General features: G+C 35.8%; 1 protein-coding gene across 1 annotated transcript; it reads right to left on the bottom strand.

The window, feature by feature from the left end:
• Nucleotides 1-2346: 2346 nt before the first annotated feature.
• Nucleotides 2347-5623, bottom strand: LOC115746995 (nodulation protein H-like). The gene is made up of 6 exons (XM_030683006.2): nucleotides 5389-5623; nucleotides 4528-4763; nucleotides 4179-4437; nucleotides 3331-3510; nucleotides 3042-3197; nucleotides 2347-2778 (listed from the first exon to the last, which is right to left on the bottom strand). The coding sequence occupies exons 1-6, from the start codon at nucleotides 5416-5418 to the stop codon at nucleotides 2614-2616; spliced, it is 1026 nt and encodes a 341-aa protein (XP_030538866.1). The 5' UTR covers nucleotides 5419-5623; the 3' UTR covers nucleotides 2347-2613.
• Between the last annotated feature and the right edge of the window lie 9862 nt (nucleotides 5624-15485).

Genomic DNA, 15485 nt, shown 5'->3' with positions numbered 1-15485 from the left:
TTTTGAATCGGTAAGTGCGGGTTTTTAGTGGTACTGGGTGGCTTTTCTTCAGGAATGGTAGTTTTGGAAAGAATAAAAAGTAAGACGGAGCAGTGTTTCAATTTATGTTACGTTTATTTCGTGAAAAATGAATGATTTAGAAAAAAAAATTCTAAAAAGAATCGGTTATATCGCTTACAAAAATGAACGAACAAAAAATATTTTTATTGTCCATGAAAATATTTAGACATAAATTATTGTCGGTAATGAATACATGATTTTAGGAAAATATTTTACAAATCATATAATTTTTGCGAAATGAACAGAGTCTTAAATACAAAGATAATGCATGTAGTTAGATGGTGTGTTCGTGAATTATTAAAGAAAAGCCCATGAAGTTAGGTCTAAACCATCTCCCCAAATTGGCCCATTATCAACTCCAAGCCATGTCAAACATGTGTTTGGTTTGTCTCTGTCTCACAACTTATAATTTTTACTGTGAATCCGTGTACTTTCTATTCAATATCGTTTTCGAATATTACAAGTACCTAGTACATATATTGTTTAGGCTTGAAAACAAAATGCATCTAAGCTTACCCAACATACTTAAATTTGATAAATCACTTCTGGGTCCCTCAAGATTTAAACACTAGATCCATCTTGTTAACGAATTCTTTACTTTGGAATAGTTCAATTGTCAAAATATCGCTTACATATAACCAGAGAACATTCAGTGCATCAAATGTTGCAAAGTTTTACTAGTATGTTATTTAAGAAGTGACGGTAGGCGCTAGTGAAATGGAATCCTCATGCAATTCATCTATGTATCCAAATGAATGTTCGGTTAAAGAATTCAGAGGTAGGCTAAGATAGGTACCTTAAATAATACGACAAGACACTCAGTAATATCAGAAATATAGCGAAAAATCCTAACATGACAAGACATGCTACAATAAGCATAATGTCCATATTTGAGTGAGTGAACGCGTTTACTCATATAAGTCTCAGTTTTTTTCTTCTAAAGGAGAGTTATGATGCTTTGGTGCTTTACATCACTTTATACAAAACATAATACGAATATCACATGTTTATGCAAATTGCTAATGCTTTCGCTTTGGTTAGTTCTCCATTTGAAAGAGTCAAAAAATGCTGATGCAGCATGTCGATATGACAAGATTTATGTCTTTTTAACTTTGCTTCGTAGTTTGTCCTATAAAGTAAACTTCAAGAGGTCATTATTTAAATCACATAAAAAGTTTGGTTAATTACGTGCTTATTTTAAAAGTTCGGGATAAATAGGAAGTCCCAATCAAAACAAAATTCTACTGTTATTTGAGGTCTAAACTACACTTGGAAAAACGATCAAACTGTGGCCCTTGTAACTTGTAAGCATTGCAACCGATTTTAAAACTTCAAGGGAATCACTGTCAAAATTAAGATTCCATTTATTTCGTAAAAAATAAATGATTTAAAAAAATCATTTTTATAGCTTAAAATAATTAGCCAATAAATAATATCTTCATCAAAATGAGAAATTAGAAAAATACTTTTAAAAAAATAATCATTTGTATCGGTTGAAATAATTAGCCAATGAATAATATTTCCATTAGCGACACCAATTTATGTTCAAATAATTTTGTGGACAATGTAAACATTTTTCGTTGATTCATTTTTTAAAGTGATTCAAGCAATCATTTTTTTAAATAATATTTTTCAAATAATTTATTTTTTGCGAAATAAATGCACCCTTGATGAAAATAACAAATAGAAAGGCCAACTTACCACAAGTAAAATGTTATTGGCCCATTGTCACAAAATTAGCGAATTAGTCACCCAATAAGTACGTGCTGGAGTCGACGCTAGAGGAAGACACTGCAAACAATATGGAGACTTTAGGGGGCATATGACAAAACTCAAAAAGTCAAGGGGCAATTCGTATTGTGTTAAAATCTCATCGGGGCAAAACATAGTTCGCCTCACAACTCAGGTATCATCAACTAGGTCGGCAATGACTGCTGGACAAGCTAGAGGATCATTGCCGGACTAGAAAAGGCTTCGGGGACGACATGAAGTGATGACATTTGCAACGAAAATCATTCATCCGACCGGACAAAATCAACAAAAACCAGACCTGTTCTATTGACAAGATGCAGAACTTGGAACACAAATTATATCCCAAAGATAGAGGCTAGAAAAGTAAAGGACAAATCCAACCTGTAAGTAAAGACAATCAAATAGTCTTCTCACTAATCATAGCCTAGCAATAACTCTTTGAATAAGTAGCCTGGCAACCGGCCTTTTGGGTTGCAGTGTCAGGTGAGAGTGCAGACCGAGGTTCGAGTCTTGCGAATAGCAAAATGAAAACACTACTCTTAATTAGCAGGTGCAATAGACCTAGTGTGTCATAATCTAGAATGAATCTAGAGCTAAAAAAGGAACAAAGAAATACTGTAAGATTCCACTATGTGTTGAATGCAGAGGAAGAAACAAAATTTAGACCCCCAAAAGCAGGCAGTGCAAGAGAGTACGATTCTCGCAGCTCTAGTCATTAGCTATCTACGCCCGAAAAAAAAAAAAGACTTACTTGAACTCAATATGTACATGATTCCAAAATCTTGCTGAAGAAGCAAGTTGCTAGTCAGCATGGATGAAGCGCTCATAACTAGTCCCATCAAGCGTCTTCAAGACGTCGTTCCAGTTCTTGATATGGTCCGACAAGGGCCCACTATGTATCTTGATCTGGCGGCTCGTCAAATCCTTCGTCGGCAGGTCAAGGAACTCTTGTACTTCATTCAGCTTCTGCCCATGAGAGGAAAATGAACGTCAATGTAACAATGGAGATACGTTGATTTGTATTGCAGTGAGTAGCAACAGTAGCTTTTGAATAAGATGCAACCACAAACGATTATTAACACTTCGGTTCATCATCATAAACTAGACTTCAAGTAGAAAGTTCTAGATTCTGGGCTGCATTTGCAGGATTTGCAGTATAAATGCTGTGATGTATAGTAATCAGTTTGAATTAAGGATGCTTGCGAGATGTCATGGTACAAGGCACTTACAGCCCAATTCTTCATGAGATCCTCATAGTACAGCACAATGTGCCTCGTGGAATTGTAGTATGTCAAAACCTTGAAAACGGCCGACTCCATCTCCTTGAAATCATTGATCAACGATGAGGAGTTGATCGTAGGTTTGTAACGCGAGAGAGTCACAGCCTGCAGTCAGTATCCAGGAAATGCATTCATTTATCAGTGTGCTAAGATGAGTTAGTGTGGGCATGTGCATGTGTTCGCGTGCCCTTTGGGCGAATATGTCTGTGGAGAGAGAGAGAGAGAGAGAGAGAAAGACCTCTTGCGGAGAATGCACATGGGACTTGTGGGTTCCATTCAACAATTTAGCATAGCGGTCGTAGGAATTTGCAAGCACTGAAACCTTGCGGCGCAGAAGATTTCTGCGGAAGAGGAAGATTACAGAAACACGCCAGTGGGTAAAGTACTGCCCAATTTCTATATGGTGATCCATTACTCCCTGCAAGATTTGTAAGCAAGAAATGCTGAATTTCCTTAAAATATCAACCACCAATATGACAAGAAGCAATATTTTTGAGGTATCGATAGAAAATGATATTGCCCAACCCAGTCATGAACTTATGTTCTATGCATTTGGAAAATCTGTATGCTCTCAAATGTTTAATTGTGCCATACATTTTGGCTTGAGAGAGATCTTTTCACAACATTGATCTAGATGATGATATGATGCATGCACTTCTTCCCCTTTTTTGTTGGCCCAAGTGGTACACAGCTTCTACACCAGGTAGTTCTTGAAGAAAATGTCTCCTTTGGCATGTAAATCCTAGGGTTCCCAGAAATTCTGCAATTTTTTAGGTATGCGCATTACCTTTCATGCATTTGCTATTACTAGCACACTCAAGATTTCAGCAGAATTGCATGAATCAAAGACTCTCGTCACCAATTCATTGTCTCTTTGCTAAAGCATTCACCTTATATAGTTCTATGCTCTAAAGGACTATGGGGTGCTCTCTGATTTTGTAATTGCCACAATATACCGTCTCTGCTTTTTTTGTACATTCTACATTCAGTGACACAGAACCCATATTATAGTAGTTTCCTCGATCCGTTTTGGTCGAAAATGTAAGTACAATTGTATAATTCATGAATGAGGTCCATGATATTTACCTGATTAAGCATCCACTTGAAGCCAACCGCAGCAGAGCACTCGTTCTTTGAAGCGCTGCTAAACCAATCCAAGTTGTAAACTTGGTCAAGAGTCTGTAAAATCGAGGAAACATTCTTCCTCCGATCCATGATGGAGAAAATCTCCCCATTGGAGCTCACGTTTGGGTGGCTATTTAGCAGTGTCTCGAACCATCCACTTCCCGATCTCTGTGTTGATATGATAACGAAATATCGCACTGGATTATCTGCACACTCAGCCCTGGGATCAATTAACACTGAAATCAGGCGAAACCCAGCGAATCATCATTCCTTAAAAAATAAAACCTCAGTTTCGTGTTGTTATTATTACCTGCTAAAAGTTTCGGGTTTTGGATAATGGATTGAGGTTCTATCAGATTGTTTCGTTCCATGAAGCTCCCCAGGTTCCTCAGTGATTTGGATGTTCACCAGATTTGGCTTGGCATGGCGGTTTATTTGCTTCAGACAGATTGAGCATATGTACACCCCGCAAAACATTGAAAATGCCAAAACTATCATTCTATATACTAGAGGCGATTTCTTTGGAGGTTTAATGATCAAAGTGTCCTGTCAAGCATGAGAAACGAGGTAAATGCCATCAGATGAAAATTGATAATTCATTAAACAGAAGCATGATAATCTCCTCACAAACTGGTATTAGCAATTACTATCACGAAACTATACAGGGAAATCAACTAGAGGAAATCAATGCATGTGAAGCTAATGCAGTTAATTAGGCATGGAAGGGCAAGAATCGATGGTGGTGGGTTTTAAGTTTTGACCCCGAAGTAAAATCAGTGAACAACCCAGTAATTGAAACAGGGAAACAAAGCGATTAGCCCAACAAGATCGCCACGATTTGAGTTCTAACATTTTTTTTTTCCTCTCAAGTTGAGTTATTTTTCTCTTCCCCGCTCAAAAACATGAAAACAACAACGATCAATCAGCTGCTTCTACAAATAAATACTACTTCATTACACCCTAAAAAGCAACAGTTTTTTAACAAAGTAGAGTGGAAAACTGACTTTTTGAGAACACCCATCTCCCTTCGGCCAAAAAAGATAACACCCGTCTCTCCTTTGGGCCGAGAAAGACAGAATCGAATCACATTCCACAGAGCAAGGGGAAACAAGAGAACACATAAAAGCAAAGTTCACAAGAAACAGAAACAGAGGGAAGGAAAAAATCACACCTTGTTTAAGAAATATATGACTTCTGCCATCGCCAGGAACCCGAGACACGACCAGAAAATACAGAAGGGTATGTATAACAAAGATGGAAAATTTTCCCCAGCAAAGCACAGACTTTTCTTCAGTTGAGCTTGAGCCCTCTTCTTCTCCGTATACAAGGGGCTCTGAGAAGGCAGAGTCAAGAGACTCGGACAGAAAGAGACAGAGACAGAGAGAGAGAGAGAGAGCGGGCTGACTCAGCAGCTTGCAGGCGAGCAGCGGTGCGTTTTTCATATGTTAGTGCCTCGTGGAAATCAAAGCCATCAGTACCATCACTTTTCTCTTTCATGTTGTTCCCGAATTTTTCAATTGTGTGGTGAACAGTGGTCGAAAGATAACAGCAATCATGATTCTTCTTATAAAGAAAAAAAAAAAAGTAAACAAAAACTCTTAAAATTTATGTGTAAAATGAGTTTTAAAAATTTCAATAATTATAATTATGTCACAATTTTTCTTTTTAAATTACCGCGTGATTTACTTTGAAATTTCAGCTGTTGAAGCTACAAGTTGGGCCGTTCGGTTTTGGTTTGGACCGGATCGGTCCAGGCGCCGTACGGTCGCATTTGCCGTAATTGAAAAGCGCGCTATCTCTCTCTCTCTTACCAAATTCAAAGACAAAAATAAATGGTAATCATTCGAAATTGCTAAAATAAAATATGTAAGAAGGCTCGGGTCTTTGGCGTATGTTGGGGGTTGTGTTTGGGAACAGCTGCATTTACTTCTTCTCCTTTTTCAGCTGCATTTACTTTACAACAAGACCTTTGACTTTTTTGTTGTGTTCCCAAGGATAGAATGGTTAATTACATAAATTTTTAAATTGATAAATATGTGATAAATTTATTATAATTAATTTTTTTGATAATTAAAAAATTAAATAATATATTTATGATAAATTTACCCTTCGTTAATTTCAATTAAATTTTACCGTCAAATCTCCGAGTTGAATGACAAGTGACAATTGAAGGGTTTATCAATTTGGAGTTTTTACTCTCTGTTTATCACTGGTGTAACAATTTGAGATTTTTCATGATAATAACTCAATTTAACGGAAACTAATCGATAGTAAATTTGTCATGAATATATCAATTCAAGATTTTTAATCATCAAAAACTTAGTTTGGAAAAAAAATTCAACTGCATTTTACTTTGCAACAAGACTTTTGACTTTCGTTGGGTTCCCCGGGAGAAAGAATATATGGAAAACATTTTGTATATTCCAACAGTGATTCTGCGTCTATAATCTATCATCATTTGATTGAAATGGATCGAATCTGGACGTTTATAGTAATTGAATTTTTTATCGAACGGTGAAAAACCCAAGAGGATTGATGTCTCCCTCTTGGGAACAATAAACTAATCCATATTGGAAATATAAAAAGAAACAATAATAATAACTTGTGGTTCGCATTATAATTTCTGTAAGCACTTATTTGAAAATGAACATATAATTTCGCACTAGATTCTCGAAATTGACTTTTCCGCTTATTTTTTGAGCAATTCAAATTTCATATAGAATTCTTGAAAGAACAATGCACCCTAAATCTATCGACACACGTCAACAAGGCATCGAACAAGTTGGCGAGACGCTTGGGCCTTAAACGGTTAAACCGATGAGGTCATACGTTCGACTCTCAACAACTATGTCTTGGGGGACTTACTTGGTGGTACTGGCAAAAAACTCCCACCATCCCAAGGAATTGTTTATTGCACGTGGAAAATCTCGGATATCAAAAAACACACAATACAAAGGATTTGTATGCATCGGGCTTGTACGGATCGAGTGCAACAAATAAATTTCCTAAGTCCGATGACCAATTGCGAGGTGTTGTCCCTTGATAAGATGTAAATTGTTATGAAATATACATATATATATATATATGTATATGTATATGATAGTTTATAATATTGTAAATTTAATACTTATCGTTCCCCTTCGATTAGTTTTCTACCTCTACCACTGTTTTGCTAATGTTTGAAATTTAATAGAAGAATGTAATTCGATAAGATAAAACTGGTAAGAAATCATGAAGTCTATTCTATTCTTTCGCTTTCGATGAAAAACTAAATATGATGTGGGTGTAGACAATGGATCATATCGTTCTCTATTCCTGGCTGGAGATGGAAACCCCCAACGAATCTTTGATTGATGGATTACGAACAATTGCCGAGTGTTGCCCCTTGATAATTCCTTGGCTAAAAATAATTGCTTTTATTACTTACAAGAGGAATGCACGAAAAATATTAAACATAAGTTGTTGTCAATAATAAAGGCATTTTTCATTAACTAATTATTTCAAACGGTATAAGAGATTATTTTCAGAAAGATATTTTCTAAATAATTCCTTACATGGGTGGCAAATCTCTCTCTTTCCGTGATGGTCACCATGCCAATGGCCGTCGTGGGAGCCGTTGGTAACTCCATTAATATCTCTCTCTCAATCATGGTGATGGTGCTTACTATTATTAGAATATTTAGATATTAAACCACGCATTCGTCCGTCGGACGAATGCATGGTTTAATATCTAAATATTCTAATACAGTAGCCTGATCGAAACCTAACCGAAGGTTTTGGTCAACGTATGTTAGGATTTTCGTTATCATTATTTTTTTCATCGTATCCTAAGCCTACCAAATAATTAGATACTTCTATTTCGATATAATATCATGTTTTTACAAAATCAAACATATAAGACAGTGAATTTCATCCCAAATTTCGTCCTATCCGACTTTGTTTCTCGTGGACCAAACGCATGAAGTGCTTAGTAGCAAACTTAAGTTAGGCTTGGATAAAGAAAACCAAGACACCGTGGTCGGAGTCATTAGCCGCGGTTGCACAACACTTATCCAGGCTCATCGTCCATATTCAAACTTTGCGCCTAAACGGCTAAACATCAATCAGAATATGCATGATCTGAACTGGTTTTATATGTGAATTTCAAATGCAACCTAGATAAGGTTATTCACAAGATAAAATCTTGTATGTCCGATAGTCACGTATTGACTTCACTTAATTCACAAAGAAACCACTCTACATTATTAAGAAAACCTCCTTTAGTAAATTTTGATATTGACAAAACTGTTCTTAGTCTAATTGAATCTGATAAATACATCGTTGTATCTTATTTTAGGTGATACGCGTGAGAAAAGAAGTGTATATTGATCTTAGTTGTATATTCAGACTCAAGGCAAAAGTATCGCTTATCTGTATCTAAAGGTGTTCAATCATGTTATCCAGATTAAGTGAAACGAGACTTATGTAGCTTCAACCACAAATTTGAATGAAGATTCATATGCAAGCATCAATAATGATTCTATTAACTTCAAGCTCTATGCTCTCTCTATTCAAATTCAGAAGACTCGCTCTGTTTCTCAAGACTTTTCGGATACAAAGAAATATTCAGATCCAAAACTATTATCATTTAATGACCCACTTTTGACATATGCTATATGTGGTTGAGAAATCCTTTCTTAGGAAGTTGTGAGTTTCAATTTGGAAGATGGTTCTACAACGGATCGTAAATCATCTTAATTTGGAAATTACCTTCATAAACAAGCTGACTTCCATAAATGAAGAACTCTACTTATAGAAATCAAAGATTTGATTATATGGGCAACCTAATCAGCGGGGTTTAGCTTCTACTCATTCAACGGTTACTTAATCTTCCATATACAATCTCACTCAATTGAAGATTGGAGATGCCCAATTAAAGATTGGAAAGTGATCCTTTGAAGACCCGTCCAACGGCTAATTTGGAGGTGGAAGAGTATAAAAAGAGATCATAGTATTGTTATGAGTGCATGAGTTCAGAATAAAAATTTTAAAATGCAAGAGAGCTTCAAATTCTAAATACATTTTTTTTTTCTGATTTCTACCTTATATCATTAAGAGGCTTTGTAAGAGTTATTGAGACAAGATAGCATGATATATCAAAGAGAGTATAATCAATTATTGTAAACCCTAATTTATTCATCTAGTGGAATCCATCCTATCGGCTATTAGTATAAGAGAGCGGACGTATACTTGATCTAAACGTAAACACTATAATGATCATGTGCAGTTTTCTCTATCCCTAAAATCTTCTTATTGTGTTTGATAGAATATTGCATATTGGTGTTCCTATTTGTAAACTGCATACATTTAGATTCCGATTTCACGAAATATTTGAGTTGATAATTTCATTCCACTATTTCAAGTCAAATTCGTTTAAAATCAACTATTTACCCCATTTAGGTGATATTACTAGATACTAACATATATTGAGGGAAAAAAACAAGTCCACACAAAAAATTTGTTTCTTTAAAGAACTTTTAAAATTGTGAACTCAAAAGCATTATGGTGAGTGATTTGTGTTTATTCACCTATTATACAAGAAATACGACATATGTTTCTAATTCCTAAAACAATTGCTAGTGAGACAACGATAATACACGGACGAATTGAGACCCAATCTAAACCCAAATCTATATGTTTCTTCCTTTACCATAATTTTTAATCTCTACATACCGATCTAGCTATATTTAGGTTAAATTATTCTAAAAAATCATCGTTCGTATCACTTTACAATGAATGAAAAATATTTTCATTGTTTTAGAAATTATTTAGATATAAATTATCACCGACTATAAAAATAATTTTCATTAACTAATTATTTTAAGTGAGACAAGTGATTATTTTAGGAATTTTTTTTTCTAAAGCATTAATTTTCCAAAAAATACACGTGTCCTTATTATATAGAAATATTTCATGAGAGGCCCTCATCCCCATCTCAATAGTTGAGAACAAATTCGTGGTTACACATTAGTGACAATCTAGATATTCTTAGGAAATAAAAGAAACCCTATCTTTCGGATGAAAACAGGGCAAACTGCTGATAAGGGTTTTTTATGAATACTTGGGGGGGATTCGCATCTCCGGGATCGAGGGTAAAGTCTTAACATACAAGAAATATTTAATTAATAAACTGGGAAATAGTTTATGTATACTTCCACGTGAGGTCTTACTTATAAGATACGAGGATCTTGGGAGTCCAGCTACAAAGAAGGAGCATACGATAATTCTTGGATTATGACTTATCATGCATTTCTTAACTCAAATTACATAAAATAATTTCATCACTGTGACGTGCACTCAACGAGGGGAATACCTAGTGCTTTGCGAAGGAGCATTAGGAAATTTATTACGTAACTTGAAACTACTCGTGACACGTGAGCCGCAACTGCTTATCTCTTCGCTGCATCAATTGCCTAGGGTGTCGGAAGGAACAAGACTTACTCTATCTTTGTTAAGAAACACTTGCATCAACCCTAAGTAACTTGAGTCCCCAGACACATTTGGATAATTAAATCGAAGCAAAACCTAACGTGAAATGCATACGATCTGATGATTCGTGCACTTTAAGTTCACCGGGAATTCCAAAAGTTTGATCCACATGTAGGGTTGTTTTCCGTTTAGAGACCCTCATAGTAGTAGAATGATTTACTTTCCGTGGCTTTTTTTAACGGGTGCTTCTATGTTTTTTTTCTCGGGACCGTTTTTTTATCATAACTGAGGCGTAATTACATGCATTTTGTCATATTTCTCATACAGAGTGATTCACAATAAGTCAACGACCGAGATATATCATTACGTGACCCTCAATAATTAACCCCTCTAGTAACCGATCGTCCATAGATTGTAGTTGCGTCCTTCTCGATGGGGGGCCATGAAAACTGGTAGTTGAACTGTTGCGAAGAGGAAAGGAGAATATTACCGGTTTTTAGCGATGCTTATAAATGTCGCATCAGCACCCTCCCATTTTGGCCTCCCGTTTGTGTTGGCTAGGTTTTAGAAATGGGTTGAAAGGGCCATGTAAGTGCAAGTGACAACAACAAATGAACCGTCTTGAATTAGCCCCACAACAATGCAACTGACACCGAAAGTCGTCCGAAGCTATTAGTTTCGTGGTCTTGTAAACGGAATCGAATGGCCCACTTTTAGAGAGATAGAGAGAAGAGAGATTGCGTACAAGGTCATAGTCTTCGGAATGAATCATGATGACCTGATTCATATTGAACCAGGGAAAAGCAGTTGATTCGACACTCACAAAGGCAAGAATCGCCTAGGCGACCAAAGAAATGCACAATTACATTGTGAATGCTTTGTTGGACTTAGTTCACCTCCCTTGTGGAGGAAGTTCAATGAAATGGAAGCCCAAAGGCTTGAGCCAAATTAATGGGATGCTATACTTGACCTAAATATATGGTTATCTCTCTATTAAATGATAGTCACAAAGAGTGATTAACGTGAGGCAGTAACGAGAGAAAAATGGAGAGAAAAATATCTAGGAAAAAAGGGTATTGTTCGATTTTCATCATGCAGATAACATGAGGTTGATTCGTGCTCCCAACTTCAGGTTCTTCATGGGTTGAACCGAACCTGCGTTTTAGTGAGATTTATCTTTGATCTCTTGTGTAATTCATGTATATTGATTCTTTCGATAGATACATGGATTTGTATTGAAACCAAGAATGGTGCTCTTGAAGTTGTTGGACTAGGTTCACTCCCTCCTTGTGGAGGAAGCCTAATGAAATCCAAGCCCAAAGGCTTGAGCTAAAGATAATCCATATGTAGAGATTAATGGGAGGCTATATTTGATCTAAATGACTAGGTTTTCTCTCCATTTAATAGGTAGCCGCAAAATGATTAATGTGAGGTGAAAACAAGAGTGAAAGAGAGCAGAAAATCTGGAAAAAAAGGGTGCTATCAAGTTTTCACCAAGCCGATAGTCGGAGGTCAATTTGTGTTCCCTACATCAGGTTTTTCACGGATTGAACCAAACTTGTGTTTTAGTGAGATTTACGATTGTTCTCTTGTGAAATTCATGTGTATTGCCAAGAATGATGTTCTTGATGTTGTTGCTACCATGTACCTGTAGTATTAGTTAGAGAGACCTTTGTTCAACCAATTTTGTTGATAGTGAATATTTTGGGTGGACGCTGGTCCAATAGTTTTGATCTCCTCACATCGGGAAGGTTTTCACGTAAAATTATCTTGTGATTGTGGGTGCTTGGTATTAAAATTGCTCTATTGTATTTTTCCCTATTAGGTTTACATAAGAAAGGAGATTATTTTGTTTTGCTGTGCTAATCCGATATTGTTTGGGTTCCCATTGTTTCTCCCAACATGCTTATGCTCATTTTTTGGCCTTTTCACTACTAAATCAATTGCCATCACATTTCCATTTATCATTATGAGTTATCTATGTTATTAATTAGGATTTTAGTTTCTCATAGAATCTACACATTTACTAAAAATAGACAAATCGATCAGACATTAACGTAGCGATTATAGAGAAAAAAAGACACTAATCTCTGTTAAAGATGAGCGACTTTATTTTGAATTATAAAGTCAATTTTTAACCTAAATAAGCTCAGCATGAAACCATCGTCCAAATATAAGCAAATTCCAATATACCTTATTTTTTATTTTACATGACCAACAATCCTTGACGAAACATAAGTAAGAAGATGGACTCTTAAGTCAAGATGTCTTTCGAAACAAAATTCTATGCATAGGACTCAACAAAATTATTGAACGACTCAAAGACTCATTCTCGGATAAATTAAGGAGCACTTAATTAATCGAGTATAACTTCCTTTGGAAGACTCTAAATAGCATGAAACTTGATGCATTGGAAACTCGACACATAGAGCTTTTCAACTCATGTACTGTGAGACCAGATTGTAGCACGAAATTCTCGTCGAAAAGCCGAAGAAGGCGATTCTTGAAATTCTGCCAAAATGTTGTTGTATTCTTAAGATAATTCTTCATCACAAACGTAAAACTTGAAAATGTCCTCACAAAGCCCAAAAAAGAAAAAAGAAAGATAGTCTGATAAACTCACTTCCCGCAGATTCATATACTTCCAATAACCTGCTGTGTTGTTTCTCGTGGTGACATGAGGACTTGGCTCTAAGAGATGTTAGGTAATTTTTTTTTTTTTTTTTTTTTTTGGTAACCGAGGTGTCCGCGCGGCCGGCGAGCTATGGCTCAAACCAGCGGTGAAGCACGACTAGTCCTCGGGGGTGGCTAGCGCAGCATCCCACCGCCACGACCCCCCGCTTAAATCACCGACGCCTACGAGTTTCGAACCCAGGACCTCTCGTGAAAGGAACCGGGCTCAAACCATCGCGGCCACCGATGGGTGGGTGATGTTAGGTAATTTACTTTTTACAAAAACCCAAATTATCAAACGGCATATGTCTTAAATTTTTCACTCATTCATAATCCGATGGCACACCTAAAACCTAGGATGCCTACGTTGAAGTACCATATAGACCATCAAAAAGAGGAATAATAAGCATAATAACATAGAGTTGGCTAGAGGAAGAAAATTCCCCGCATATACTATCTTTATACAAGAAGACCTTCTATAGGCATGGATCAAATAATGAAGCCCCATAGGTTTTGACTTTCCACAAAGTTGGATAGGTATAGTTATGTATTTTAAGGGCCCAGTCAGTCTTGTCCAAGATGCTTTCACTTCCTATGGAAAGACCTCAATGAGATAAAAATTCTTCTCCAGAAAAGTTTTTTTAGTTTTTTTTTTTAACTTTTGTTTTAGAGATATCCATTATCATAGAGAAACAATTATCCCGACACAACGGGATCTTGATACTCCAGGAACCGGCACCACAAATTCTCATGAGTCGAAAAAGTTCAAGCAAAATAAATATAAGAGGAAGTGTCAAAATTTAGATAAATTGACTTGTACGTTGATATCATATAAGATAATTATTTTTCCTGTGTTGCCACCTAGGATTTTCATATAAGGAAAATCGCTAATGTAACTCAAGCGGTTGATTTTTAAAAGTGTGGACGCTTAAATGATCACCGGGAAAATTATGGCATTAGATTGAGTGCGGTACGAATGTTATGACACTATTAGTGTCATGGATTAATACAACGAAAAACTCTAAATTGGCACACATATGATAAATTTATCTCAAACGATTTTTTTTTGCCACAAAAAATCTTAAACTAGTATACCTATGACAAATTTACTCCAAAATAATATTTTGACCACAAAAAACTTCAAATTGGTACATCTGCGACATATTTACCATCCTTTAGTTTTCGTTAAATTTTACAATCAAATTGCTAAGTTGGATGACACATAACATTTAACGTGTGCACAAGTTTGAGATTTTTACCCTCTATTTATCACAAGTGTATCAGCTTGAGGTTTTTCGTGGTATTAACATAATTTAACAGAAAACTACGGAGGGTAAATATGTCACAGATGTACCAATTTAGGTTTTTGATGGTCAAAAAATTGGTTTGGAATAAATTTATGGCATGTGTACCCATTTGGGATTTTTTTGTGGTAAAAAAATAGTTTGGGGTAAATTTATCACAAGTGTACTAGTTTGAAGATTTTCTAGTTCACAAAAATATTTTTAGGTAAATTTTATTACCGGTATATTAATTTTGGATTTTTTGTGGTTTAACCCTAGTATCATTATCTTAATTTAAACTATCTATCTTGATCGGCCCATGGACGAGGAAAGTCCTTTGAAGAAAGTTTTGGGCTTGGGAAGGTTGCGAACTTTGTCGAGGCCCACTCTTTTCAGAACCATCTTTGACTTTGGGTCTGGTCAAACTACAACACTAATTGTGCTTAATCCATGTAATTGGGCCAATAAGCCCAAATTTATGACACAAATGAAACAAAATTTCTAGGAAGTACGGTCATATACAATTTGAGTCCTTCCTAACTCTCAAAGATTCCCAACAAAAAAAAAAAAAACACTCTCAAAGATTATATTGTCCCCCATTTATGATTAGAGAAAACTAATAAGTAGGCGTGTCAAGAACTGAACTGAAAACCGAGACAAAATTGAAACTAAACTAATCCTAATCGAAAATTCAATCTTTTTGGTTTGGTTTTTAGTTCAGTTCGGTTAATGGGGAAAATATGTAGTTTTTTGGTCGGTTCAGCTTAGTTCGGTTTAATTCGTGTTATAGCCGAACCGAACCAAAAGAAATTTGGTTTATCACGAGTATGTGTGTCTCTCTCTC

The sequence above is a fragment of the Rhodamnia argentea genome, chromosome 11 (genome assembly GCF_020921035.1).
Source record: "Rhodamnia argentea isolate NSW1041297 chromosome 11, ASM2092103v1, whole genome shotgun sequence".
In the NCBI taxonomy this organism is placed as follows: Eukaryota; Viridiplantae; Streptophyta; class Magnoliopsida; order Myrtales; family Myrtaceae; genus Rhodamnia; species Rhodamnia argentea.
This window is presented reverse-complemented; position numbering and strand designations above follow the sequence as displayed.